Here is a 26,881-nt window from a genome sequence, read left to right on the forward strand (position 1 = left end):
TATTTACCATGAAAAGTGAAAAGGCCGAATAGAGCCAAGTTCCACGGTTCAAAATTGAACCCGTCACAGCCCGTCAAGAGGGCTTCATCACGTCCCAGAAGTGCCAAAGTCAAAATTATTCGTAAAAAAAATGTAAATTTGTATTTATATTGGTTTAAAAAAAAATTAAATAGGATAACAAAATGACTTTTGAGGGGCTGGGCCTGAACCTTGGTTGGCAACTTGGCAGGTTGCCATGACGTACAAGTATGCGGCCAACCCTTAGTCACAATGCAATGCAAATAACAAGATCAACGATATTTTTTGAGTCTCTTGAAATATTCTAGGTAATTCAAAAACAATTACATCAGTCAATTAATATTCTCAGCTTCATCTATCAAATCAATTCATCATCCACAGACTACTTCCAGCTGGAATCAAATGTATGACAATGAATTCACTCCCCACCACAACAAAGATGCTGACAGATCTTCAATGCCTTTGCCAACAGAGCACACTCTCTCTTCTTTCCTTCCGCCCAAACCACATTTAACATGATTAATCTGGCGGCAAAGAAAAAATGAAAATGAAGGGCGCGGTTTCTGTCGGTTTAAAAAAAGAAGGGTTCAATCGATCCTATCCTGTATCAAGTCAAATATTTGTCTTCGATGTTAAAAAAGAAACTATTCAATTCATGTGTGTTTTGCTTTTATTTTTCTTGGCGAGGGGAGAGAACTAAACAATGGGGCATCCACCATCTATCAGGTATTGCAGGTGGCTCTGTGGTCCACATGGCTGGCTGGGTTTCTATATGCAACACAACTGCTTCCTTCTCTAATGGATCAAGGCAATCCTGACAGAGCCCTCGTTGAGGAAAAATAATCACAGTTAGGTCTCACTGTAATGGTGGAGGAAACAATCATCGAAGGGATGAAGGGAAGTTGGATTGAACTGGTTGTTAGAGGTAATGCCATATGGAAGCAGTCAATTTGACTTGAAGCGAGCGGGGTTTGGGGAAATACCTCATCGTTTTGAAACCCCCTATTAGTAGACTAGTATCAATCAATGGGATCTATTGATGGTGCGTGGCAGAGTTAAGGAAAAAGTATAACCACAATCGTTATATTTCTTTTTGCTCCCCTGAATTTGTAGAGTGCCCATATTCATGAAGAGGACGGACTGGTAACTCGACATTTTCTCAGCACCAGGGGATTTTGTGGGTAGTGTGGGAGCTGCCATGGAAATTCTCTCCTGGCTTGCTCTGTCTCCAGATCTTCAAGTGGTTCTGTTTGCGCAACACATGTCCGTGTTGTCATTTGCAAAAGCGTTGGAGCAGTGGAGGGAGACATTGATTCCAGGTAAGCAACATTGTGAATATAGACCCCATTTTTCAGTTTTACTTTCTTCTTTTGGTTGTGGGCGGTCTCGATTAAGACTGTAATCAACGACACTGAATAAAACCGGGTTTATCATTTTCATGTTAATTTTTTTCCTTTGTTATGTCTGGTTAATCATTTTCATGTTAATTTTTTTTTACTTTGTTATCTCTTGTTTTTAAAGAAGAATATAAGTTAAATTAGCATGTATTTAGTAGAAATGAGAAAATTCTATAACAATTGTTAAATTTACTAAAGAATAAGAATAAATTAGGAAATATTTTCAAAATTAAGATGAGTTGGAGATAAGTTGAATTCGATAGATCTGTGGCTGTGGAATGAATTTAAAAATAAATTAAGAAATATTTTCAACCTTTCGCTGAGTTGGAACTAAGTTGAATTAGAGATTTGTCACTAAGTTGAATCAGATATATCTGGCCATTTTCCTTACATTTCTTTAGAATTGTTACACTGAATTTACCATCCAGCTAACTAGAAACAAACATTCTTGCTACCTACACATGGAACACCTTGAATTCCTTTTGACAGATTTGATCTTGTGCACAGCCTAACCCTTCACTAAATGTTCTATTCTTTCTACAGATTGATTTAAACAATGATCTTCTGCACAACCTAACCCTTTTATAAATGCTCTGTTCACACATTAAATGCATTTATTTATAATCGTAATACTTTATCTAGATGACTTCTTCGGCCTTTTCCTAGCATATTTTAAAGTGAATTTTTGGTTAAGTTAGGTTAAAATTTGAGATAATTATAATTTAAGTTGTTAAATCTACGTCCTAGAATTCTTCAATAAGCTAAATCTTTTTGTACATTCAAACATATAATTTAAATGACAAAACATCACCATCTCATCAAGAATCTAATCTTGTTAATTCCCACCTCCCTCAGCCCCTCCTTAAAAAAAGAAGAAGAAAAAACATGAAAATCAACTAGCCTTTGTGTTTTATTTACACATTACATCAAAATCTTTACACCTTCTAGATTAAGCTAATCCAATATCCATGAACCTTCTCCAACTAATCATAAGGTAATTTCCTATACCTTGTATAATACAAGGTCAAAGCTTTTCTCAACTTATAGGAGGTAATCTCTTTTGCCCTTTGTTTTTTTACTTTATCAACTCTTTTTAATCTCCTAGTTTGTTGCTTTTATTTTAAGTCAATGCCTCCAATATCATTATTCCAGTGATTTGATAGTGATAGTGATTGAGATTTTGAATGTGGCCATCCATCTCATATGATAGTAATTAAGATATTGAGCGTGTAACAAAAAAATAAAATATACTATAATAATCAAATTGTGATTGTACAACCTGGTGTCTTTTTATTATTTTATCAGATTGTGATTGTACAACTTGGTGTCTTTTTATTATTATAAAATATATTATAAATATCAAATTGTGATTGTACAACCTGGTGTCTTTTTATTATTTTATTTTATCAGATTGTGATTGTACAACCTGGTGTCTTTTTATTATTTTATCAGATTGTGATTGTTGAAATTACTAGGTTGCCTAGTGTCTCTTTATTATTTTATTTTATTAGTTTATAGTTTACATTTATTATATTTTATTTTAACTATATTTGGTTTTGTTTAATTTTCATGTGATAACATAGTAATTAAATCTTTTATATTAATTTATAATATTGAATAAAAGTCCATTGATATTATTGAATTGGTGATGATAAAGAAATTACCGTTGAATCCATTAACTTAGGATAGCGAGAATCCATCCATTAAAATCACAGAGAATTGATTTCTGAAGTATAAACACATGTGCATGTACTAAGCACACTATTGAATGGGTGAGTTATAAAGAAATTATCCACAAATCCATTACTAATCTATTAAGTTTCATTCAATTTACAATAGAATCCATTAAAATTGTAGAGAATTGATTTGGAAAGTACTAAGCACATGTGCAAGCAAACGATGATCAAATTTGATTGAATATGAATGAAATGTAGAGATAATAAACTGTTGTCAAGTGAAATGTAATTTTTTTAAAGCTTTTCAGAAAGATTGCATGAATATATGTCTTTCTAATTGCAATTAAAACAAGCTCTTCAAATTTGATCACTAGAGTACACTATTGAATTGGTGAGTTATAAAGAAATTATCCACAAATCCATTACTAATCTATTAAGTTTCATTCAATTTACAATAAAATTCATTAAAATTGCAGAGAATTGATTTGGGAAGTACTAAGCACATGTGCAAATAAGTCATGATCAAATTTGATTGAATATGAAATAAAATGTAGAAATAATAAACTTTGAAATGTAATTTTTTTTAAAGCTTTTCAGAAAAATTGCATAAATATATGTTCTTCTAATTGCAATTAAGACAAGCGCTTCAAATTTTATCACTAGAGCACAGAACGCAGTTTCTCAAAGCATGTATCTTAAAATGGGATAAGAATCAAATGGGATAAGATTCTTAGATGTACTAAAAGTCTGAAAATCTCACCTTAAACATCACCTCACCAAGAAACTCTAGTTAATTAGAGCATTTAACTTTAGCTATTTCATTTAAAGGGCAAATTGAACACAATAGTTGGCTCTTGAAGGGCGACGATGGCATCTGGATAAGTCTAAGAACTAGTGATTGTCAAAATATGAAAATATTAATTCCATTATCTATATGTTTTCTCTGTAGACGATAGCTGCCATCTTCTTCCTTGCGATCGTCTCCTTAGAGGAGAAATGGTCGAGCAGCAATGGCTCTACCAATGCAAGTACCTGCAAATGCACAAGACAATTGCCTCGCCAGCCTTTCAGTTTCACTACCCAAATCCTCCCCTTCATACTGTGAATGCCCATACCCACATGTGTGGAGATTGGGGTTGAAGCCCTTCTACATTTGGTTCAACCCGCTGGTCTTACACAGTAATGTAAGGCCGAGGCCAGCACGTGCTTCCTCCTCCTCCAACGATTTGACACAGGAACCACTTCCCCAAATACCAAACCCCTTCGAGCACAAGGGTTACAGGAAATCGAGATGGGTGAATCCGAAGATACCCAAACCTTCGGCATCCCCTTTCCGAGAATATAGGGACAACACCAAATACGTTCTTCTGAAGGCCATTGTGGAGAGGCTGGATGCGTGCGAGGACAGCCCACAGAAAGTTTCAGACATTCTCAGCTCGCTGGGTGATAAGCCCGATCCCAAGGAAGCGGTATTCATCATCAATAGTCTGCAGAGGGGGCAAAAGGCCTATCTGGCCTTCCAGTATTTCAAGGCCAAGGAAGGGTTCACCGTGGATTTGATTCTGTACAACGTGACCATGAAGGTATTGAGGAAAGACAGGCAATGGGAATTAGTGGAGCACCTGGCGGAGCAGCTGGTGGGTGAAGGGATGAAACCTGACAACATCACGTTTTCCACCGTCATAAGCTGTGCTAGACACTGCAACCTTGCCCACAAGGCCGCGGAATGGTTTGGGAGAATAAATGAATTAGGATGTGTCCCGGATGAGATCACCTATTCAGCGATGATCGAAGCTTATGGAAGAGCAGGTAACATTTCCGAAGCTTTGAATTTGTATGAAAAGGCTGCATCTCAAGGATGGCGTTTGCATACGGTGACATTTGCTACACTGATTAGAATGTATTGCGTTTCTGGGAATTACCAGGGAGCTCTGAATATCTTTGAAGAGATGAAGACATTGGGTGTGAAAGCCACTCGGGCCATTTATAATACAATGCTTGATGCAATGGGGAGGGCTGGTAGACCATGGCATGTGAAATCCTTGCACAGAGAGATGATCAAAGCTGCCATATCGCCTACACGCCTTACTTTCAGTGCTCTGATAAGGGCTTATGGGAAGGCTCGTTGGCCAGATGACGCCCTTCAGTGCTTTAGGCAGTTGAAAGAATCCGGGTGGGAGATGGATAGTGGTCTTTACAACACTCTACTCAACATGTGTGCTGATATGGGTCGGGTACATGACGCCTTGACTCTGTTTCGGGAGATGTCGGAGTCTGATAATTGTAAGCCTGATAACCGGAGTTACACGTCTATGATCAGTATCTACACAAACATGGGACAAGTTAGCCAGGCTGAGAAACTGTTGAATGAGATGTTGGTAGCTGGATATGAACCTAATTTGCTTATTTTCACTTCTCTCATCCAAGGCTTGGGCAGGTGTAAAAGGTTTGATGATGTTAGCAGGGTGTATGATCAGCTTCTTGAAGCAGGGCTTTCTCCTGATGAACGCGTTTGCGGCTGTCTTCTGTCTGTTCTTACCCTGTGTGGGAAAGAAGAAGAGTTTCACAAGGTGCTCAGTTGCATTCGCAACGCTAATTCCAGCTTGGCTTCAGTTGCAAAGTTTTTGACAGAGGCTGCTGTTGACATTGAAGTGGTTATGCAGGACTTGAGAGCTGTCCTTACCAAATGTTCACGAGATGTGAGAAAACCCTATTGTAATTGTTTGATTGACCTCTGTTGGAACTATAATTTCCCGGAGAGAGCCCATGAATTGCTAAAATTGGGAACCTCATTTGATCTCTACAGCGGACTCCAGTCCAAGACCCCCACGGAGTGGATTTTAAATCTCAAAACTCTTTCGTTGGGTGCCGCTGTTACAGCATTTCAAGATTGGGTGAGTGTTCTGTCAAGGGCTCTTGAAGATGGAGAAGAGTTTCCTCCTTTAATTGGAATTCATACTGGTCATGGCAAGCACACATTTTCTGATAAAGGATTAGCAACTGTCATAGAGTCCCATCTAAGAGAGGTGGAAGCACCCTTTCAAGAGAGTCCAGATAGAGTTGGATGGTTTCTAAGCACACGAGTTGCAATAACATCATGGCTTCAATCTAGGAATTCTTCATTGAGCCTTGCTTAGAGAAGCAATGCTTCTGTGGGGTATGGACTTGTATGCTTCTCTTATTAAAAGGACTACTCTGGTGGAGGTGCTTATGGTTTGTTCAGCCCAAGAATCAGGCTTCACATGCCTCTTTTTCCAGTGTATCCTGGTACATTAAATATTAACCTGTATAAGCACAGGTTTCAAGTTTCAACTATTTCAACGTTCTGTTTTGCAAAAGTTGATTCAGTTCAAGGAGATACAAGTTGCCCTTGGACTACCGGTCTTTCCATGAATTTTGTTATGGTGCATCTTTAACTTCACAGCTGCACTCTGTGCAAAATGATCATCTGTGAAATCCTGTATTTGTAATTATTTGCAAAGTGGTTGTTCAAACATAAGTGACGTCTTCATCTGAAAACTTCAGAAAGTTGAAGGCCATTATGATGCATTAACCAGCTGAGTGCTGATTTATTGAACCCCACAAAACGTTTGTCCCCTGTATCAACCTTGGAAACGGTTAGATGAAATAAATAACAATTCGAAATTTGAATTTGAAAATGCTTTTTAGAAAAAAAAATGTTCACTCCCTGAAAAATTACTTCAAAACATGTTTTGAAGGGTCCTAGCCATCATCATCTGTCTCTCATCTTAAAAATATTCAAGAATAATCAATGTTCCATCTGGTTTTGCGTTGCATCATCTTCTGTGTCTCCTTGCAAATATTTGAGAATAACCAACGCTTCACCTAGTTTCAGGATGCAGAGACACATGGAGAGACCCTTCAAATTTCGGAGGACATCAAATGGGATGTCTGGCCCTGGGCATACGGAAACCATATATATATATATATAAACTAATACAATCAAAACAGAGATATCAATGATCCTATTGATTACATAACCCTCCCAAGTCCCATCTTTTCACATTTTGCACCTATAAACATACTAGTTTGAGCTCACTAAGGAGGTTGAAGTCTGTTTTTTTTAAGAGCAAGCTTTCAAAGGCAGAAAAACGTAGATAGTGGGGATTTTCTACCACATTCGATCTCGGATGCACTGGAATGTGGTAGAAAATCCCTACTATCTTCGTTTCTTTGCCTTTCAACGCTCGCTGTTAAAACAAACCAGACTTTGACCTCCTTAGTGAGCTCAAACTAGTATGCTTATAGGTACGAAATCTGAAAATATGGGACTGGGGAGCGTTATATAAAGAGCCTTTGAACGCCTGCTTAAAAAAAAAATTCATACTTCAACGTCCTTAGTGAGCTCAAACTAGTACAACTAGTATGTTATAGGTGCGAAATGCCAAAAGATGGGATTTGGGAGGGTTATATAAAGAGAAAAAGGCCACGGGAGGTTCACCTTGCTTTAAAGCATAAAAAATTTGTATATTTCTTTTTGTACCTTTATGTACTGGGAGGAGATGTCCTTACCCAATAACATCAGGGCACTTCAATGTGTCCCTAGTGCCTGGAATGTTACCCCAAGCAATGTGGCGTCTCATTTTTTATAGGGGATATCCCTTGCAGAGGATGTGTCGAGAATAACATTTTAACATTATAGTTATTATGAAGGTGGAATTTTACTAACTAGAAAAACAACACAGCAAAGTTGTTGAAAGCCATGCAAAGTTGAATGTGAAGACAATTATTGTCATACTTGCTTTCTACCATCTTCTCGATAAGTTGCCCTTTAAACTTTGCAAAAAGTATATAAGTTTAATAGCAATAACATCTTACCCAAGTGCAAGTTTAATAGCAATAACATCTTAGCCAAGTGCAAAAATTATGAGCAAGAACTCAGCTTCCCAAGATCACGAATAGGAGGAAGGCTCATTTTTATAAGGGTTGACATGTCATATTGATGTAAAGAGGAAGCAGTCCCTCCTTCTCTGCCCCTTCCCCTTGACCATTGAGATGTATTAATTAGATTACCCTTTAAACTTTGTAAAAACTATATTGGTTTAATAGTAGTAACACCTTAACCGAGTGCAAACATTATCAACAAAATATGAGCTTGCAAAGGTACAGTGATAGGAGGGCAGCTCATTTTTATTAGGGATGACATGTCAGATTAATATAAAGCTATGTTGCATGAGTTTCTAAAATGTGGGAATGTTGGGAACTTGGGTACGCTTGTCGGGAACGGCTAGAGGTTTCCTCAAAATTTACAGGAAACGACTAATCGGGAACGGTAATATTATATAATAAAAAAAATAATATATATATATAATTATATAATAATCAAAATTAATATTAAATCAAAATATTCAAATATTAAAATCAATTTAAATATATAATTCTCTTATATATAAATATATTCTCTGGGTGTCTCTCTTCCTGAGTCTCTCCCTTTTATATATATAAAATATTAAAATGTCAAGTTCATTATTAGTTCTCTGAAACATGGCCAATATTTGAAACAATCTGCCTTAAAAATATAAAGGAACAATTTTACCTATGTTTCTCTAGTTATTCTTATGAGAAAAAGTAAAGCGACTCTAATGGTTAAGCATTGACTGCCACATACAATATGCACACAATCTTTTGCGATACATATACATAAACGAAAAAAAATACTCATCAGCATGAAACCCCAGATATCGCCCTTACATTGAGGTGTCACACGCTTCCTTAACCCATCAAGGGATTGCTCCAGTTTCTCAATTAAGGATATCGGTGTTAAGGATGTCTTTGGCCTTTCTTCCTGCGAAGGTTTCAAGAAAGCCTCATGTGTGGGAAGTTCAACATATTTGTCTACATGCTTTGTATTCCCCAACCCCAGGGAACGTGGGAACTCCAAAAAAAAACAGTCTTCAAAGCTCTCGGAACTTTCCCAAGCTCCCATTGCAGCTCCCATAGAAAAGGGAACGTTCCCATACAGTTCCAAAGCTTCCGGGAGTGTGGGAACCACTGGAACGGGTTTCCCACCTCTAGGGAGCGGTTCCCGTGTAACAGAGATATAAAGAAGAAACCAGATCAGCTCCCCCTCCCTTTCATCCCTTCACCTTGACCTTGAGCATAACAATTAGATTACCCATATCAATATAGTTCAAGTGAATGATTGAAGAGAGACCGAGAAAGTCTTTGAAGGAAAAACTCTAGTAGAAAATTACTCTTCAAACCTCCAAAAAACTTGTTGGCAATGAAGCCATGAAAGCTGCAACTTTTATCTCAATTTGTTCCAAAATTTCTTTAGATTGATAAACATGTTTTCAAAGAAAGACCAATTTACGGGATCTCCATATGACATATGTATTACCTTAATGGAAAGCTAACTAGTGGCCTTAATGTATACCTTTTTGTCTGGATTCAGCCAAAACTAGTTGCACACGAGGTGGTTCCTTTGAATGAAGCTCTTGTGCAAACTAGTAGTCTAGATCAATAATTTCAATTCATTACTACTATTCTACTCAGACAACCACAATGCTTAAAAAGGGTGAGCGACATTATTATATTCTTATCCAGAAATTGAACAACCTATGAGAGCTTTATTGTTTCATCTTCCTACCAACTCCAAATAATAAAGATCCATGTAAAGTAGGGGCCAATCATCACCATTTTCTCATTGCCTGACATGTTTACCCCATATCAACGTAGACCTTGCCATCATATTTTGATTCTGGACATTTATGCCCCCATAAAGTTCCTCGTAAAAGTTTATGGCTGTGAATGAATTGTGCTTGCCCTTCTACTGCAACACTTTCGAGTAACATATGGTAAGCTATGTAATAAGAAAATGTGTAACCCAAGGATCTTAGATGATCTTACTAAACCCAAACTTGATGCCTAAATGTTTGTTCTTCCATAGTTCTTTTAGTTAGATTTGATAGGAGGGCAAGATCAATCCAATGAGATCTCTCTTCATTGGAAAAGTCCCTTATACCATATTGTTTTTCTTTAAAATTATAAATACTTATCAAATACCTGATTCCACATCCAAGGGGGATCTACCAAGTCCCCTCCATTTATTTATTACATATTCATCAACTAATCTAATATAGCATTGCTCATGCCTAAGTCAACTGCAACAGTGTCCAGATAAAATTGCCACCCTTAAGTGATGAATTCACATAAAAGAGTTTTGATCATGAATATGAATTTAAGTATTTGGTGTAAATAACTTGATGCCATAGTTAATTCTCCTTCTCGAACAAATCCTAAAGCTACTTACAACCTTTTAATTTTCAAAACCAATATGTGATCTTTGATTCCCAACCCACCAAGATGATAAGGAGTATGAGCACAAACAATAGAGCTATGCATTGATTTAAACCTATCATATTGGCATCATAGTTACTTAGTAGAAAGTCAATGAATATATGACAACATCTCAAGTATGATTAAATACATGTAAGTACATATATATGATATGTAATAAAAAATATCGGTTGAACTTTGTGTGTGGAAGAGATTGACAAAAATTATAAGAAATCATTAAATATAGTCCACTTCAAGTGGGAACCTTCTCGTTACAATGAATATAATGTATAAGACAAGATTTGATGATTCGAAGACTAGGTCTCCTTAGTGTGTGTGTGTGTGTAGGTGTTGACAAGGTTAATCCTCTTTGCAGACAGAGACGATCCCTCTAGCCCAATGAGTGGGTCTAGCAACTGGAGGGACAATCAATTAGACATCTTCCTAGATTATAATTGAAAAGTAGAACAAGAGAGATGACCTACCTTGCTTTGATGCTAATCTGATTTCCTTTGTTGAGATCTTTGAATTGTTTGTGTCACGGAATTGTTCTTACTTCTTGCAGCGCTTATGTACCTACACAAGTGACCAAGAGGCAGCAAAGCATGCCAAAACCAATAGCAAATCCAATAATAACTTACTTGGCTGATTAAGGAATGCCAAGCCAATACATACATGAACATATATATTTTGGGAAAATGAACCAGTAGTTGTATTATTATTTAAAGAATAAAGGGGAAGCTTACAACCATAGCCTTGATGTTGAAATGCTCTCTTTGAGTGGTAATCCAAGTCTAAGCCAAGAAACTCTCCAAACACTCCTCCAAGTCTAATGAATAGCCTCTAAGTACAAGCTCAACATAGGGGTGCAAATGGACATAGATCAACCATTTGGGAATGGTAGAGGGGGGATTTATAGGATGGGAGAGGGAGTTAGGACTCCTCCAAAGATAGGATTGGGTCCACATCTCAAGGAGGTAGCTCATAGGGATGAGACCAAGAAGTCAAATTAGGAGGATTCGACCTCATCTATGCGAAACCACCTCTAGCTCGCCGCTCTCGAAGCTTCTAGATCACGAAGCTTCTCATCCTCTTTGAGAAAGCTTCCTTTTTGAGACCATCGCGGGTATGAGAGGGAACAGAGTGATGCCATTGTTGGCTTAACATGGTGCAACAGACGATCATTGTGTTTTGGAGCTTCATAAGGGCGATGACCCTCATTTTAGGGTTTCAAGAGCCATTTCTTCAGGGAAAGCTCCAGATATTTTCCAAGCAAAGTTAAAGGAGGAATTTGAGCTATATACATGGATGAATGTACTGCATAATGATCATGTTTAGGGAACTTTAGGGTATGTCACCGAGAAGTGCAGGAGGCGTGACAAAATATTGTGTAACAGATGCCCCCTAAAGCATGAAGGCAGAACGAGGAGTGATGGCTGAGATGCTTTACGAGCTTTTGGCAAGGACGAGGACACACACTGTCAGGAGACCTGCAAATCAAGGATGCATATACATATACATATCTGAGATCAAGACATGAATCCACGACATGGATGCAGCCATCCGAATGATGAAGACTAGATAAAAGATCCATGGTATGGGCGCAACCATCCAGATAACAAGGATCATCATAAATATAAAGTCTCACGGTATGGTCACAACCATCCGTATAGTAGAAACATGTGTACAATCATGAATGACATATAACTCCATGCAGCCTAAGTCATAACAGACAAGACTCAGGGTCTTGTGCTCCATCCCGACCTGATCAATGTATGAATTCTAGCATGCGAATAAATGTGTTGAAGTCGAACATATTAGAAACCACCTGATTACCGGCCAATGATGTGGACTGTTAACAGGTACGAGAGAAACCACCAATAATGACAATGGCTCTCAAGATACAACAATACAATCCGTGAATGTGATAATGAAGCTGAGGTCGAATACTCGTGGAATCACTCGATCGAAAGCCAATAATGAAGACCTGTCGTCGGATGTGAAGAATTGGCCATTAAGGCATGCTAGGTCTAAGGCACTGAAGGGGAGTTCCTAAGTCATCTTCCTGGATAATGAGCTGAAGTCGACAGGAAGTGACCCGTCGAAGGAGGGCAATGATGAATTCCCCATCATCGACACGAAACAAGGAATAAAGTGGAATGTTATTCAGGATTGTAGCAATGACTCAAATAATGTATAGGTAAATATTTGCAGATTGGACTTCTCTTGAACATATTGGCAACACGACTTCAGAGTGTGGCAACATCTCACTCAACATGGGACTAAAGGTCATGATGGCAGTGTGGAATAGTCAAATGAGAGGCAAAACGGTTTACCCAAACCCGGGAGGACAAGTGACTGAGCGAGGATATCCCAAAACCGACACAAGAGCAGAAGAGTGTTATGTTCAAGAGCGACATGTTGCCTATACAAAAGATGTCTCATCTTCATTTTTCCCCGCTATTTTTAGCGAGTACCCCAATTATTTTATCACAAGCTTTAAGGGGATAACATATGCTTGTTATGTAAGTTTATTCTTTGAATGAACCTATCTTAGTAAAGTACCCTAGGAAGGAGAAGCTCGGTCTCATCATGATGACGAGTATTTTTTCGTAAAGTTTTAATGAGTTCGACGTAAGAATAACTCGGTATATTTTTCATGTTTAGAGAGTTTGAAAAGAAACGAAAAAGAAAATTCTATCATGGCCCTTTTCGCAATTTGTCCCTTGAACCCGAAAAGGTAGAAAACAATATCCAAGGGAACTTCTTGACCATGTTGACCAAGGTGTACCTTTTTTGTAAATAGTCAATCTCAGCCCGAAAAAGGGGTAAACGTATACTGAGGTGACGTCGATTGATTTACTTTAACGAGTTTGAAACGACAAGTATTTGACAATCTTTTCAATTTTCGAGAGTCAGAAAAGAGCTGAAAGATGAATCCATGGGGGATTCTTTTTCGTTTATTTAATGAGTCCGAAAAATAGATAAAATAAAACTCGCATAATCGGTCAATAATAATCATTGTTCACATTGAAGGCACCTGTAACTGCACAAGAAACACACCCATCACCGATATCGAGAGAAAATATTAAAATATTATGAAAATATTTGACAAAATGACTTTCAAAAGTTATAAATAGGTAAAAGTAATTTCATTTGTTACCATTTTACCAAACTGAGCTCTGAAAGTGCTCTAATTCTCTTGATTTCCAGTGGATGCTGCGGGAGATTCAGGGTATTGTTTCATGATCTGTCTGCGATAGGTAAGAGCCTTATCCCTACTCTTGCATTTCATTAATTATTTATGCAATTTAAACGGTAAATTTCATGCTAGAAAGGAGGATTTTGAAATTTTAGGTTGTGCGATGCCATCACAATGTTTATAAAAACAAGCGCGATGGCGTCGAGAGCGATTTTTTGAGATTAAAAACTCTCTTTTAAGCAAAAAAATGTTGATTTTTATCCATGTAAAAAGAATTAATAAGTGTTTAAATGTTGTTTTGCAAGAGAATATGCTCTTGGAGTGGAAAGAAAGAGGCCATGAGGTCGAAGATTTCCAAGCATCCTAAAATTCGGCATGCATAAATGCTCTGAGGGATTGTGGACTGTTGAAATTCTTCAGGACCACAGGGTTGAGGGCTCAAATGGAGCTACTACCTTATCTGATCTGCGTTTGGGATGTAGATCGAGAGATCTTCATCATCAAAGGGAAAGAAATGGAACTTGAGGAGATGGACATTTATTTCATCACGGGATTATCCTGTCGAGGAGAAGCAATTCAAATCTTTGGATCTCGCCAAGGAGTTAGATTACCAAGAGTCTAGTCCAGAGATACTGTCCTGGTGCCGAAATAACCAAGGGAGGTAAGGTGAAGATAGCAACAATCACCAACAACCTCGTCTTGAGAACAATTTTGTTCACCATGGCGCGTGTATCCAGCACACAAGCTTTGCATGAGGCTTCAAAGTCTCGGTTTTAGTATGCTATCGCATGTTTGACCCCCACCATCTTCAACTAGTGTGGAGGCCTGTTGGCAAAAATGAAGTGACAACTAACCAAGCGTAAGCACGGACACTTGAAGTAATTCGGGTTTGGCTCTAGACTGTTGACCTTCTTTTTGGAGCGAGTGCCCCTCTTCTGGTATTAGTGGGCAAAAGTACTACATCTTGCCCCTCGAGATTCGAGGCTCGTGAGATGGAGCCAACTCATGCCTCGAGGAGGCACGGGTCAACATATGCATTATCCACTACAGTTCTTTGCTTGGCTTGAACGCTAACTACTCGTGGTAGATGACTATGCTTATGCTGGCACATATTTCAGGGGGGATCCAGATCTACCTCTGCCACTAGGCGAATAATGGATCGATGCAGGTAAAAACTTGTTTTTTGGATTTTTTCAAGTTTTATGATTTTTATAAAAGTGTAAACTAAGACTCAACTTATGATAAATGTGTAGATGTGGGACTAGAGAGACCACCAAGCATGTCGCCAATAGCACGACGCGCTGCCCATCTGATAATGGGTGCTGACTACGAGGAAGGGGCTGATCCCTTAGCTGAGATGGAGGGCAATAACTCGAGGGGTTCCAGATTATGCCACTATCATCGATGTTCCACAACGTTGGCAGAGACATATTGTGGGAGTCTTTGCGAGACTGCGTCGACTGTTAGGCCGAGTGATCAGGGTGGTCTCGTGCTATCGTGAGCACTGTGCAGTTTAATAGTTTATCCAGTCTTTTACACATTTTGTAGGCTTTGAAAGCCAAGTGTCATAGAACACTCTATTTTTTGACATTTTGATGTAAACACTCCGACAGACGCAATATGCATGCTTTATCTCTACTTATGTGTTCATAACATAATTCAATTTTACAAATGACGCAAATGTCTATCAAGAGCAATTTTTGCTAATGCATCGATTAATGTATTTAAATTACGTGGAATATGTTGATATGTAATGTAATCAAAATTTCTTTCCAACAATCTAACACGTAGATACATACGCAATATTTGTGGATTTCTCACTGAGTAATGATTGTTTAATTGTAACACAATGAGCTGCGAATCCAACTTGACAACTAAATCCCTAATGCCAAGAGCAATTGCTTCTGACAAGAGTTCAATAACTGCACTATATTCAACAATATTATTGGTTGTTCGACCAAGGCAGATACCTTGTAAGTTAATCAGCTCGCCATTAGGGTCATAGAGTACCCATGTTGCGGAAGAGAGGTTCTGTGTGCTACGACAAGCACCATCAACAAAACCATGTAATGACTTGATGACATCTGCAAACCGAGTGGAACACAAGGTAAGCAGAAATACATATGTCTGCAAAGCAAACAAACACACGAAAAAAAAGCACACTAATGAATTAACACACTAATGTACAAAAGTGTAAATTTACACGCATTTCACGCGTAAAAAGTTCAGATGGAGTCCATTTGCGGACTCAGGTAATCAATCAATATAGAATAAAACTGGAGTTTCATCGTTGACATGACGTGTAAGCATCAACTCAGCCAAACAATAGAGTAAAACTCATAAAAGGCTATGCCCCCATGCCCCTTGGGCGAGTGAGGCTTGCGAGTCATAATATGAAAACCCCATTGCGATAATGGCAGCAAACAGTAGAAACTCGGTGAAAAAATCTCGTGAAAGGAGGCATGAAAAAATTAATCTCACCGAGGAAAATGTGCCCCTAATTGAATTTTTTTGACAATTTCAGGGTAAACTGAAATGTCAACAGGTAGGGTTGCAGTGATGTTTCCCATATTACCCTCCAACAAGACTTCATGTAATCGGATAGGTGTTTGAAGCGGAGGTGTAGGAAAATGACAAATAGACGCTTCAAGACAAGAGGACATCTCATCGAGGCTAGGAAGAAAAGAAGAACGATGATGTAGACCGTTCCATGGAATTTCTTCCGGAGACATGACCTCCACGATACTCTAGTTAGTGGGGAATGGCTTCTTCAAAGGATTCGGAGAATCTCAAGAACCAACCAAGGAGATGGCACGTAAGTGTCCAAGTTCATACTAAAGACAATATGACTTTCTGAAGCAGCCATCGAAAGTAAGACAATTTCTTGATAATTTATCTCTAATGGACTTGAAGTCGTAGCATTGCCAAATGAGTCAATGTTATTGTCGGAAGGGATAATCCAAGGATCTGTAGAGTTCGAGATCATATTGACTAAATGAATTCGAAGGTGGGAGAGAAAAGGTACCCATTAAAGCAGAGTCTTTGAAGAGACCTGCTCCCACATTCTCGTAAGGAATCTCAGTATTTCCCACGTAAGGAACGTTACCATTGGATGAATCAACAGAAAAGAAAGACAGTTGATCAACTATGAAAATTTTTCCTTCATGAGGAAAACGAAGTACGCGGAACAAAGAAGACACCACAGAAAACATGGCGTGAGTCCAGCTTCACCTGAGAAGAAGGTTGTAGTTGAGATTGGCATCTACAACTTCTCCTTATAATTCAACAGTCTTTGCTTCTAATGTAATCGGTAAGTTCGTGAGAATACCGTATGGTCGTGAACCTCTGCCATCAAAGGCTTCCAACACGAAACTGACATGATGTAGGTAGAGGCACCTTCATCAATAACTTTTCGATGAATCGCCTTTCCTTTGATAAGGAATTGTATCAGAAACGCAATTTGATGAGCAAGACGAGGTACATGATTCTCTAGATCGAAAGTAATCATACTCGAATCAGACAGGTTGATAGCACCTATAGCAGAGAACAATGACTTTTGTTGCGTTGGACAAGATTGAAGAACCTCCAAGGCAGACATCGCCGAAGGTGCTTGAGCTAAATCCTCAACAATATTGTAATGTTGCACAACTGGAGCATTCAGATTAAAAGATGACTTTCGAAGAACACCTTTGGGAGGTGGCCAGATGATGAGCTCCTTGTTAGGGTGCTCGATATGGAGCGGATCAGAACTGGACAGAGTAGAAGTAGGAGTATCAGTGGCTTCTTTCTCCATCGTCTGCTTAGACGCGGCTTGATAGTCCTTAGTTCAAGTAGTGTTCAAGATAGGTGATGAACCTTGCATCATGAACACTTGGGAACATGAGGAAACAGAACACTAAGGTTGGTCTACCAATTGGGTCTGCTGTGACGGAAAGGATTCTTTTAAGACAACAGAAGTCCCTTTTAGCAACCGACTAACTTCAGATCGTCGGGGAAAATCCTTAATGTAATGATCCTCCTCACAGATTAGGCAAGGATATTTCAACTTTCTTCGAGAAGCATCACCATCAAAAGATTTAGGAGGGTCCTGTTTTAGGGCATCGACTTTGGCCTTACCTTTTCCCTTCCTTTTACCTTTAGAGGCCTTATCTGCTGCGGTAGACTCGACAAAAAGTACCTCAGAGGTTTTACCAGGACTAGATGAATTTTTGGAGGGATTATTGGAGCTAGTGTTCGAGACAGATTTCTGCTTCGAAGAAGCTTTCGCGGGAGTCTAGGACACGGGACCAATCACACCATCAACAGGTGGTGTATCTGGGGACTTCGATGTTGTCAGATTTGATGATGGTCTTAGAGCATCAGGTAACATCTCCTACAATGTGCCAGATTGCGAATAGACCAAGTCTAAACACTAGGCAAGGGCGATAGCTTGCTCTTCAGTGACACATCCACCCATCGCTATGTCCTCAGAAATTTTGTTGACGAATGATTTGTGAACCACTCTGTCAACAATTCATTAGCAATCTCAAACTTGATGAGGCGACACCGACGTATCCATTCATGGATATGGTCAGAAATGTGGGTCGTTGTGTCTTGCTTAAGGGACGTAAGCAAATGAGTGTCAGTTTCATAGCGAACCGACAGTTGGAAATGAGTGAGGAAATCCATAGCGAAAGAGTTGAAGTCACCGTAGGGTACTTCGAGGAAATTCGATGTACCATTTAGTGGCAACACCTGTGAGAGTTCTTTGAAAGAATCGAAGATGGATAGAATCATCGACATATGAATTGGAGGAGCACCAGAGATGATATGGCATCACGTGGGCTTGTGGATCCTCCTTCGCTTTTCCCTCAAATTTGGGGCAACTGCTCGAAATTTCTGTTGAAACTGGAGGCCAATAAGGCGAATGAAGAATGTGGTCATTCGTGAGCCTTGAAATCGAGCAGCTCCAACGAAGCCAAGAAAGGAAATTGTGTGTTAAACGACATATAGGGCCTTTGAGGAGACCCAAACTGCGGAGTCCATCCTTGTTGGTAAGGATTTTGCCCCCACAGTGGAGGATTTTGTCCATATGGAATCTGGTTTTGTCCCCACTGAGGGTTACCTTGCCCATAAGGAGGATTCGGTCTTGGGTAGGTTTGATACTGCCCTGCCATAGGCCGCTGATGAGCATTGTATGCGACATACATGTTATAAGGTTGCTGAACCTATTGTCGCTGGACGTAAGGAGATTGACCCTGGTGATGCAGGGGTTGACCTTGACCTTGCAAAGGTTGACCTTGATGATAAACATATAAGGTTTGCTCCTGCCAACGCTGACCTTGTTGCTGTAGAGGTTGAATTTGCTACTGTAAATGGTGGCCTGGGTGCAGGGGTAATGGACAATCGTTCAAATCCAGAAACAATTGCTTCAAGTTCAGGCATAATTTCTTCTTAGATTTCCTGCGGAGTCTCAGGTCATCTACCTCGAAAGATATCTATTCTGCTAAATTAGCAGAACTGCTTAATTTAGCTGCAATGATAAGCGCTTTACAAGTCTTTAAAACTTTGCACGTTGCAATCACAAGTTCATCAGGGCAGGGTTCATTTACTCACTAATGATGCGATGTGATATTAATCGGTGATCCTTGTATCACACATCGCATTTCGCAATTCCTTCAGGCCAGGGTCCTTCACTTATGATCGATGCGATGCGAGATTAATCCAAATCATCAGTGATCCAACGGTCACTGTGATATTGCACGGGAATCTGTGTGATGTTTACCGCCCTCACGAAGCCGATAAGATTTATAAGATAAATTTATAAAAGTTCGGGTCGGTTTTTGAGATTAACGCCCGATCGTGTTAAGACCCGATATCCATTGGATAACGGAGGCCATTAGATCCTACGGCTCCTGGAAAGCCAGGGCCAATCCTGTTAGGATATTCCGACACATAGGAAATAGTTAAGTTCAACTTGGTCTAGTATAGAGTTAGGTATAGAGTTAGGTAAAGTGTGTTTCTTTACCGTTGTACATATTGTAACTTACAATCCGACGGTCACGATATGTAGTGATCCGACGGTTCATTCTCTCCTCGGTATTATCGACACTTGATCCGTGGCTTGACACCCGATTGGTCCATGAGTTCTATTTAAAGCGCATGGAGGGTCATTGTTCGGGTAATCCGTGCATGAGAGAAGCTTATGTAAATTTTCATTTTTTGATTAATAAATTGCCTGTAGTACCCACGTTGGGACAGGGCGTGGACTGTTTCCCTCTTTGAGGGTTTTAACCACGTCAAAAATACTGGTGTATTGATCTGTGATCTGGTTGTGAGCGGTGTTCTTTTGGTATTCTTTCTGAGGAACTTACCCTGTAAATTCCTACATGGTATCAGAGCTATTTGAGGGCCGCGTCCGTTGGTGATCCAAATCTGAAGCCGGTAGAACTGCATGCGGCTGTCGTTTCCTAGATCTGCTGTTTCTGACTGCTTTCGGGCCGAGAGGACTGCTCTGTTGCGTTCGGAGCATCTGTTCCAGTGAGGAACCCCTTTCGTTTCACGCGAAAAGGTTTCCGGTAGCCCTAGCTGCGTCATTTTTCAGATCGGGAGGTATACAGTGTTTTTTGCAGTTTACTGTTATTTTCTCTCTGCTTATTTCGGTTTCGGTTTATTTAGCATTTTTTTTTAACCGGATCTATACCTTTCATTTCTGCGTATGCTCTTTGCCCTGCGACTTTGTGCGATCTGGGCAAATCAGAAACAAAAAGGAAGGGTTTTTCTCATGCGTATGCTCTTTTCCCTGCACCTTAGTGTGATCTCGAAAAATCAGAAACATTGAGAAAAATATTTAGTTTTTCGGCTAAAGCTAACTTTGAGATTTTTTTTTTTAAATTTTTAGTTTTTTGGCTAAAGCTAACTTCGAGCCGCAAGGTTCGTTTTTCTTTGCATATTCGTGTTGGGTTTTGTGTTTTGTGTTTTGTAGGGAAAAAGAGCTTTCTCAAGGCAAGCACGCTAACCAAGGCCCCCCCCCCCCCTCTCTCTCTCTCTCTCTCTCAAATTTTTTGTATAGATCAATTGGTTCAAAGCTATTTTAAGAGAGTAGAGGTCTTGGGTTCAAGTCTCCATTTTGTGGGGGCGGATTTTTTCATTCCCGCACATTCGCGCACTTTGCCGGCAACGTCAACAATTTTTTTTCAAAAAGCCATAACTTCTTCATCCGGAAGCTTTTTTCAGAGCCGTTTTTTTTAAAACCGCCTATTTTTTCGAGATCTATCCATTGGAACACTTACTTTCAACATCTCCAGCTTCAGTTTTTTTTAAAAAAAATGGAAAGTCCATGCCAAGTCATTCTTGACAACACTAATTACTTCCAATGGGTAGCCTACATGGAAGATTTACTTAGAAGTAAAGGTCTCTTCAGAATAGCCACAGACCAAGAGAAGAAACCAAAAGATGAAGACAAGGCTGCAAAATGGGAAAATAGACAAGATCAAGCACGTGGTTTGATAGGGATGTCTATTTCTCCTGATCTTAGATTCCACATTGCAGAACTTGAGACTCCTCATGAAGCATTAGAAAAACTCGCTAAAGTTTTTGGGATTAAAAATGAAATTAGAGCCCATCAACTTGAAAATGAGTTGCTTACTTTGGATCCTAATAATTTTTCTTGCATTGAAGATTTCTTGTCCAAATTCAAGACCCTTAGATATCTCTTGGAAGGTGTTAAAGTTAAGAAAGAAGATGGTAACCTTATTTATTCCATCCTTACTAAGTTGGGACCAGCCTACTCTGTATTTGTTTCCACTTTCCATTCTACAAGGGAAGCTTTCATTTGTCAAGGAAAAGACTACAAGGCCCCTTCCTTTGACTCCTTTTGTGATTCCTTAATAAGAGAACAAGAAAAACTCTTACACCTTGGTCTTCTTAATCTTGGAAACTCTTCCACGAAAGCGTTAGCCGCCCAGCAGCAACCAAATTCAAAGAATCCTAAGAAGTCATATCCTCAAAAGAATGGTCCTAAACCAACTCAGCCTCAAAATGAAAGATCATTTCAGCAAAATGATAAGACCAATAAAAACAAATGGAAGAAGACTGATAGACATTGTAACTTTTGTAATCGAGATGGCCACTTAGAATCTAAATGCTTTAAGAAGATGGAAGCCTTGGAAGCCGCAATGAAGAAACATAACATCCATGTGGAGCCTACTTCAACTTCAACTTCCGGAATGGCACTTTCTGCATGTCGTTGTCAATCATCTCAGTCTGGTTATGCATTAAATGTATCTTCTTCTTCTTCTCATTCTCATGAGTGGCTCATTGATTCTGGAGCCTCTTATCACATGGCCAAAAACCAAGCCATGTTTTCTTCTTTAAATGATTGTAACACCAAAAATATATATGTTGGTGATGATAGATCTCTTAATGTTGTAGGCACTGGCACTGTTCATCTAGACAATGGTCAGTTTAATGATGTATTATGTGTTCCAACCTTATCCTGCAACCTTCTATCTGTCTATCAGATAACTCATTCAGGTGAAGGTAAAATTGTTGAATTTTCACCTCATGATGTTGTAATTAAGGATCTAAAAGATCCTAAACAGATTCTAGCTACTGGTCTTGCTGATGATTCCACAAGGTTGTATAAGTTTCACAACTTTGGGTCATCAAATCTTCCCTCAGTATTTGTTGCTCATAATGATGCAGTGAGCAAACTTTGGCATGAGCGATTTGGTGACTTAAACTATCGCTCCCTTCAGCATCTATGTAAAGAAAATATGGTGACAGGTCTTCCTATGGTATCTTGCAGAGATGGTGTTTGTTCCGGATGTGTACTCGGAAAACATCATCGGGACAGTTTTGACAAACGTGCCTCTTGGCACGCCTCAGCCCCTTTACAGCTTATGCACAGTGATTTATGTGGTCCTCTTCCTGTTGCTTCATTCTCTGGCTGCAAGTACTTCTTAACTTTCATTGATGATTTCTCCAGACGCACTTGGGTATACTTCTTAAAACTCAAGAGCGAAGTATTTAACACATTTTTGGCCTTCAAAGCCTTTGTTGAAAAACAATCTGGACATCAAATTCTTAAGCTAAGAACTGATAATGGTGGAGAATATGTTAAAAACACATTCATCAACTTTTGCACCGAAAATGGAATTCAAATGCAACATACTGTTCCATACACTCCACAACAAAATGGTGTAGCTGAAAGGAAAAATCGCACCTTAAAGGAAATGGCTAATTGTATGCTGCAATCTAAAGGACTCAGTCTTAGTTTTTGGGCCGAAGCAATTAATTGTGCAAATTATATAATCAATCGCACTCCTACTAAGGTTCTAGAGAATATCACTCTAGAAGAAGCTTGGAGTTCCATTAAACCAGATGTAAGTCACTTTCGTGTGTTTGGAAGTGAAGCATGGGCCCATATTCCAGATGAAAAGCATAAAGCTTTAGAACCTAAGAGTGAGAAATGTACTTTTGTTGGATATTCTGAAGATGTAAAAGGTTATAGACTTATTCCATTTAAGTCCAAAAATGTTATCATTAGAAGAGATGTAAAATTTGATGAAAATAAATCGGCCTACGAGCCTAGTCCGGCGGATGTGCCACCTCTTCCTATCTCTTCTACTTTTGAAAACATTTCTTCTTCAGATGATGAAAGCGAGGATGATAATCCTCCCCCACCTTCTCAGGATCCTCAACTTCCAAGATGGGTCCGTGCTACTCGGGATGCAGCAGGTGATCTTGCCGGTGATCCTACAGATCAGCGACGTACACGTTCTCAGTTTGAAAGAGCCTCTTATTTACTGGCTCAAGCTCCAGTAAATCATGATCTGACACTTTTGCAGAAGCTTCAGGCCATCCACATTGGGAAGCAGCTATGAATGAAGAATATCATTCATTGATGACAAATGATACATGGGATCTTGTTCCTCTACCAAAGGGACGCAAACTTGTTAGATGTAAATGGGTTTACAGAACCAAGTATGGACCAGATGGGAAAGTTGATAAACATAAAGCTCGTCTCGTTGCTAAGGGCTTTTCACAGGTTGAAGGCATTGACTACACTGAAACCTTCTCCCCTGTTGCCAAAATGAACTCTATCCGCCTTGTTCTTTCCCTCGCTACCTCTTTAAAATGGGAAGTCCATCAGATGGATGTTAAATCTGCCTTCTTGCATGGGGACTTGCAGGAAGAAATCTATATGGAACAACCCATTGGCTTCATACAAACAGACTCCAGCCTTGTTTGTCGACTTAAGAAATCCCTTTATGGCCTCAAGCAAGCTCCTCGGGCTTGGTATGCCAAAATGGATAGCTTTCTTTTAGAATCTGGCTTTTCTAGGTGTCATTCTGACAATACTGTCTACACCAAGAAAGTGGGCAACTCTCTTATCATCCTTGTTCTTTATGTTGATGATCTTATTCTTACTGGTAGTGATCCCAACCTTATAAACCATGTGAAGTCCAACCTTAAAAAGAAATTTGAAATGACAGACTTAGGACACTTACACTATTTTCTCGGTCTTCAAGTCTTGCAATCCAAGGAGGGTATTTTCCTTTCCCAGTCCAAGTATGCTTGTGATATTCTTCGTCATTTTCACATGGAAGACTGTAAGCCAGCCCCTTCTCCCTTTCAGTCTGGAGTCAAACTTTCAGTCTCTTGTACTTCTCCTGAAGTTGATGCTACCTTATACCGTCAACTTGTAGGAAAACTCTTGTATTTAACCCATACTCGTCCTGATCTTTCCTTTGCTGTTGGCCTTGTTGCTCGTTTTATGCAAAACCCCCGTGAAAGTCATTGGAAAGCAGCTAAAAGAATACTTCGTTATGTTCGAGGTACAGTACAGTTTGGGATTCATTACAGTGCCAAAGCAGCTCCTCTGTTAGTTGGTTTCACTGATTCTGATTGGGCTGGTGACCCTGATGATCGGAAGTCTACTGCCGGTTATGTCTTCACTCTTGGTTCAGGACCTATTACATGGGCTTGTAAGAAACAGGCTGCCATTTCTCTTTCGTCAGCAGAAGCAGAGTATCGTGGTGCCGTGGAAGCTAGTAAGGAAGCCTTGTGGCTTCGTCAGATCCTATCAGAGTTTGGCTTTGAGCAGCAGCATCCAACCACACTTTGGTGTGATAATCAAAGTGCCATTCAGCTATGCAAAGATCCAGTCCAACATCAGCGCAGCAAACACATTGAACTACACATGAACTTCATCAGAAAGCTCATTCATGACCATGTTCTTGAAGTGCAATATTGTTCAACAGATGATCAGGTTGCAGACATCTTCACAAAGGCTCTCACAGAGGCGAAGTTCACTAAACTTCGATATATGCTTGGAGTTCAGGAAGTTGTCACTAAGGGGGGATAGGCTTTAGTGCCTCCTTCCTTCTCCTATTGTGTCATATTTGTAAATCCTTCAATCCTATCCCAAGTTGTTCTTAAGGGGGGATGTTAGGATATTCCGACACATAGGAAATAGTTAAGTTCAACTTGGTCTAATATAGAGTTAGGTATAGAGTTAGGTAAAGTGTGTTTCTTTACCGTTGTACATATTGTAACTTACAATCCGACGGTCACGATATGTAGTGATCCGACGGTTCATTCTCTCCTCGGTATTACCGACACTTGATCCGTGGATTGACACCCGATTGGTCCATGAGTTCTATTTAAAGCGCATGGAGGGTCATTGTTCGGGTAATCCGTGCATGAGAGAAGCTTATGTAAATTTTCATTCTTTGATTAATAAATTGCCTGTAGTACCCACGTTGGGACAGGCCGTGGACTGTTTCCCTCTTTGAGGGTTTTAACCACGTCAAAAATACTGGTGTATTGATCTGTGATCTGGTTGTGAGCGGTGTCCTTTTGGTATTCTTTCTGAGGAACTTACCCTGTAAATTCCTACAAATCCCCGCTGTTGACTGTGACGTAAGGCGTTGAAAATGAAATCAACGGTTAGGAATGAGTGCGACGCTTCAACCCTAATCCAGAAATCCGTACACTTACACCCCCACAGTTGCTAATACACGACGAAAAGAGATTAAATGCGACCACACAGAACTCTAAATTCCCAGGGCTAATTGGAAAGTCAATAATACACAGAGACACTACGGAGGGATGCAACACCCCAGAGATTGACCAATTATACACAGAAATGCACAAAGATTTAATTTCTGCAATTTTAATCATATATGGCCAAAACAAGCCGAATCAATCAAAATCCTTTTACAATCATTCAGAACTTACATAAATACTATTTCATCCTAACATAAGATCCTTAAACACTGGATCGAATTTGCCTAATCTTAAACAATATCTAATCTGGTCGATATTCTCCTCGAGAATCTCAACTGAATCAAAACTACATGAATTAATTACAAAATCACTCAATCCCTAAATCCTAGCTCAAATCCTATTTAGAAATCTTGTAAATTTACAGCTAAAGGATCCCACTCCTTTGCTTGTAACTTTTTTTGTATTTTTGGAATAAGTTCAAAGCCTTTTGCCTTCAAGCCTCATGCCCCTGCATCAGACTCCTGAGGACAAAATTTTTCATGGGCTCCTGTCCATGAGCTCTTCTATAGAACTGACCAACTTCTGTAGCATGGAATCTGTCATCCAAGTAGCTTCAGCAATTGGTTGATCCTTTCATTTGACCAAATACTGAAAATACTCCTGTCCTCTTGTCTTCTTCAACAATTTCTTGTCCAAAATCCTCTCTGGCTTTAATTCCTTTGCTATAGGTAACTGTTTTACCCAATCAATCTCTTGTTCTTCTTGATCCTCTGCTACGTTATCTGCCTATTCCTTTTCATGCCTGTATAAGTCAGCAACATTAAAAATTGGAGATATTCCAATATCAGGGGGTAATTCAATTTCATATGCATTTGCAGAATATTTCCTCAAGACTTTGCATGGTCCAATTTTCTTAAACTTTAGTTTATTATACACCTTTTTTGGAAATATTTCCTTCCTCACGTGTGCTAAAACCAAATCTCCAACCTAAAAATTAACTTTTATTCTCTTCAAATCTGCTCTGCCCTTGTATTTTATGTTGCTGTCCTGTAGTTGTTGTTTTACCTGTCCATGTATTACTTGAACTTCTATAGCAAAATATTCTCCTTTAACATTTCTCCTTTCAGCTTTTCCCAAGTCTCTCAATTCAGACACTCCTCTTGGGTGCATTCCATAGATTATATGGAATGGACTCTGCCCTGTACTCTTGTTAGGAGAATCATTATATGCATATTCTGCCTGTGCCAATAATTGATCCCACTGTTTTGGATGTTCACCTGCAAGACTTCTCAAAA

General features: G+C 39.3%; 1 protein-coding gene across 1 annotated transcript; it reads left to right on the top strand.

Annotated features, from left to right (window-relative positions):
- Positions 1-576: 576 nt before the first annotated feature.
- LOC149222196 (pentatricopeptide repeat-containing protein At4g16390, chloroplastic-like) lies at positions 577-6,750 on the top strand. Its single transcript, XM_089385309.1, has 2 exons — positions 577-1,337; positions 4,041-6,750. The coding sequence occupies exon 2, from the start codon at positions 4,102-4,104 to the stop codon at positions 6,226-6,228; it is 2,127 nt and encodes a 708-aa protein (XP_089241435.1). The 5' UTR covers positions 577-1,337; positions 4,041-4,101; the 3' UTR covers positions 6,229-6,750.
- Positions 6,751-26,881: the final 20,131 nt, after the last annotated feature.

The sequence above is a fragment of the Pinus tabuliformis genome, chromosome Q, assembly GCF_031772625.1.
Source record: "Pinus tabuliformis cultivar Carrire ecotype Pingquan chromosome Q, CPIR1, whole genome shotgun sequence".
Lineage (NCBI taxonomy): Eukaryota > Viridiplantae > Streptophyta > Pinopsida > Pinales > Pinaceae > Pinus > Pinus tabuliformis.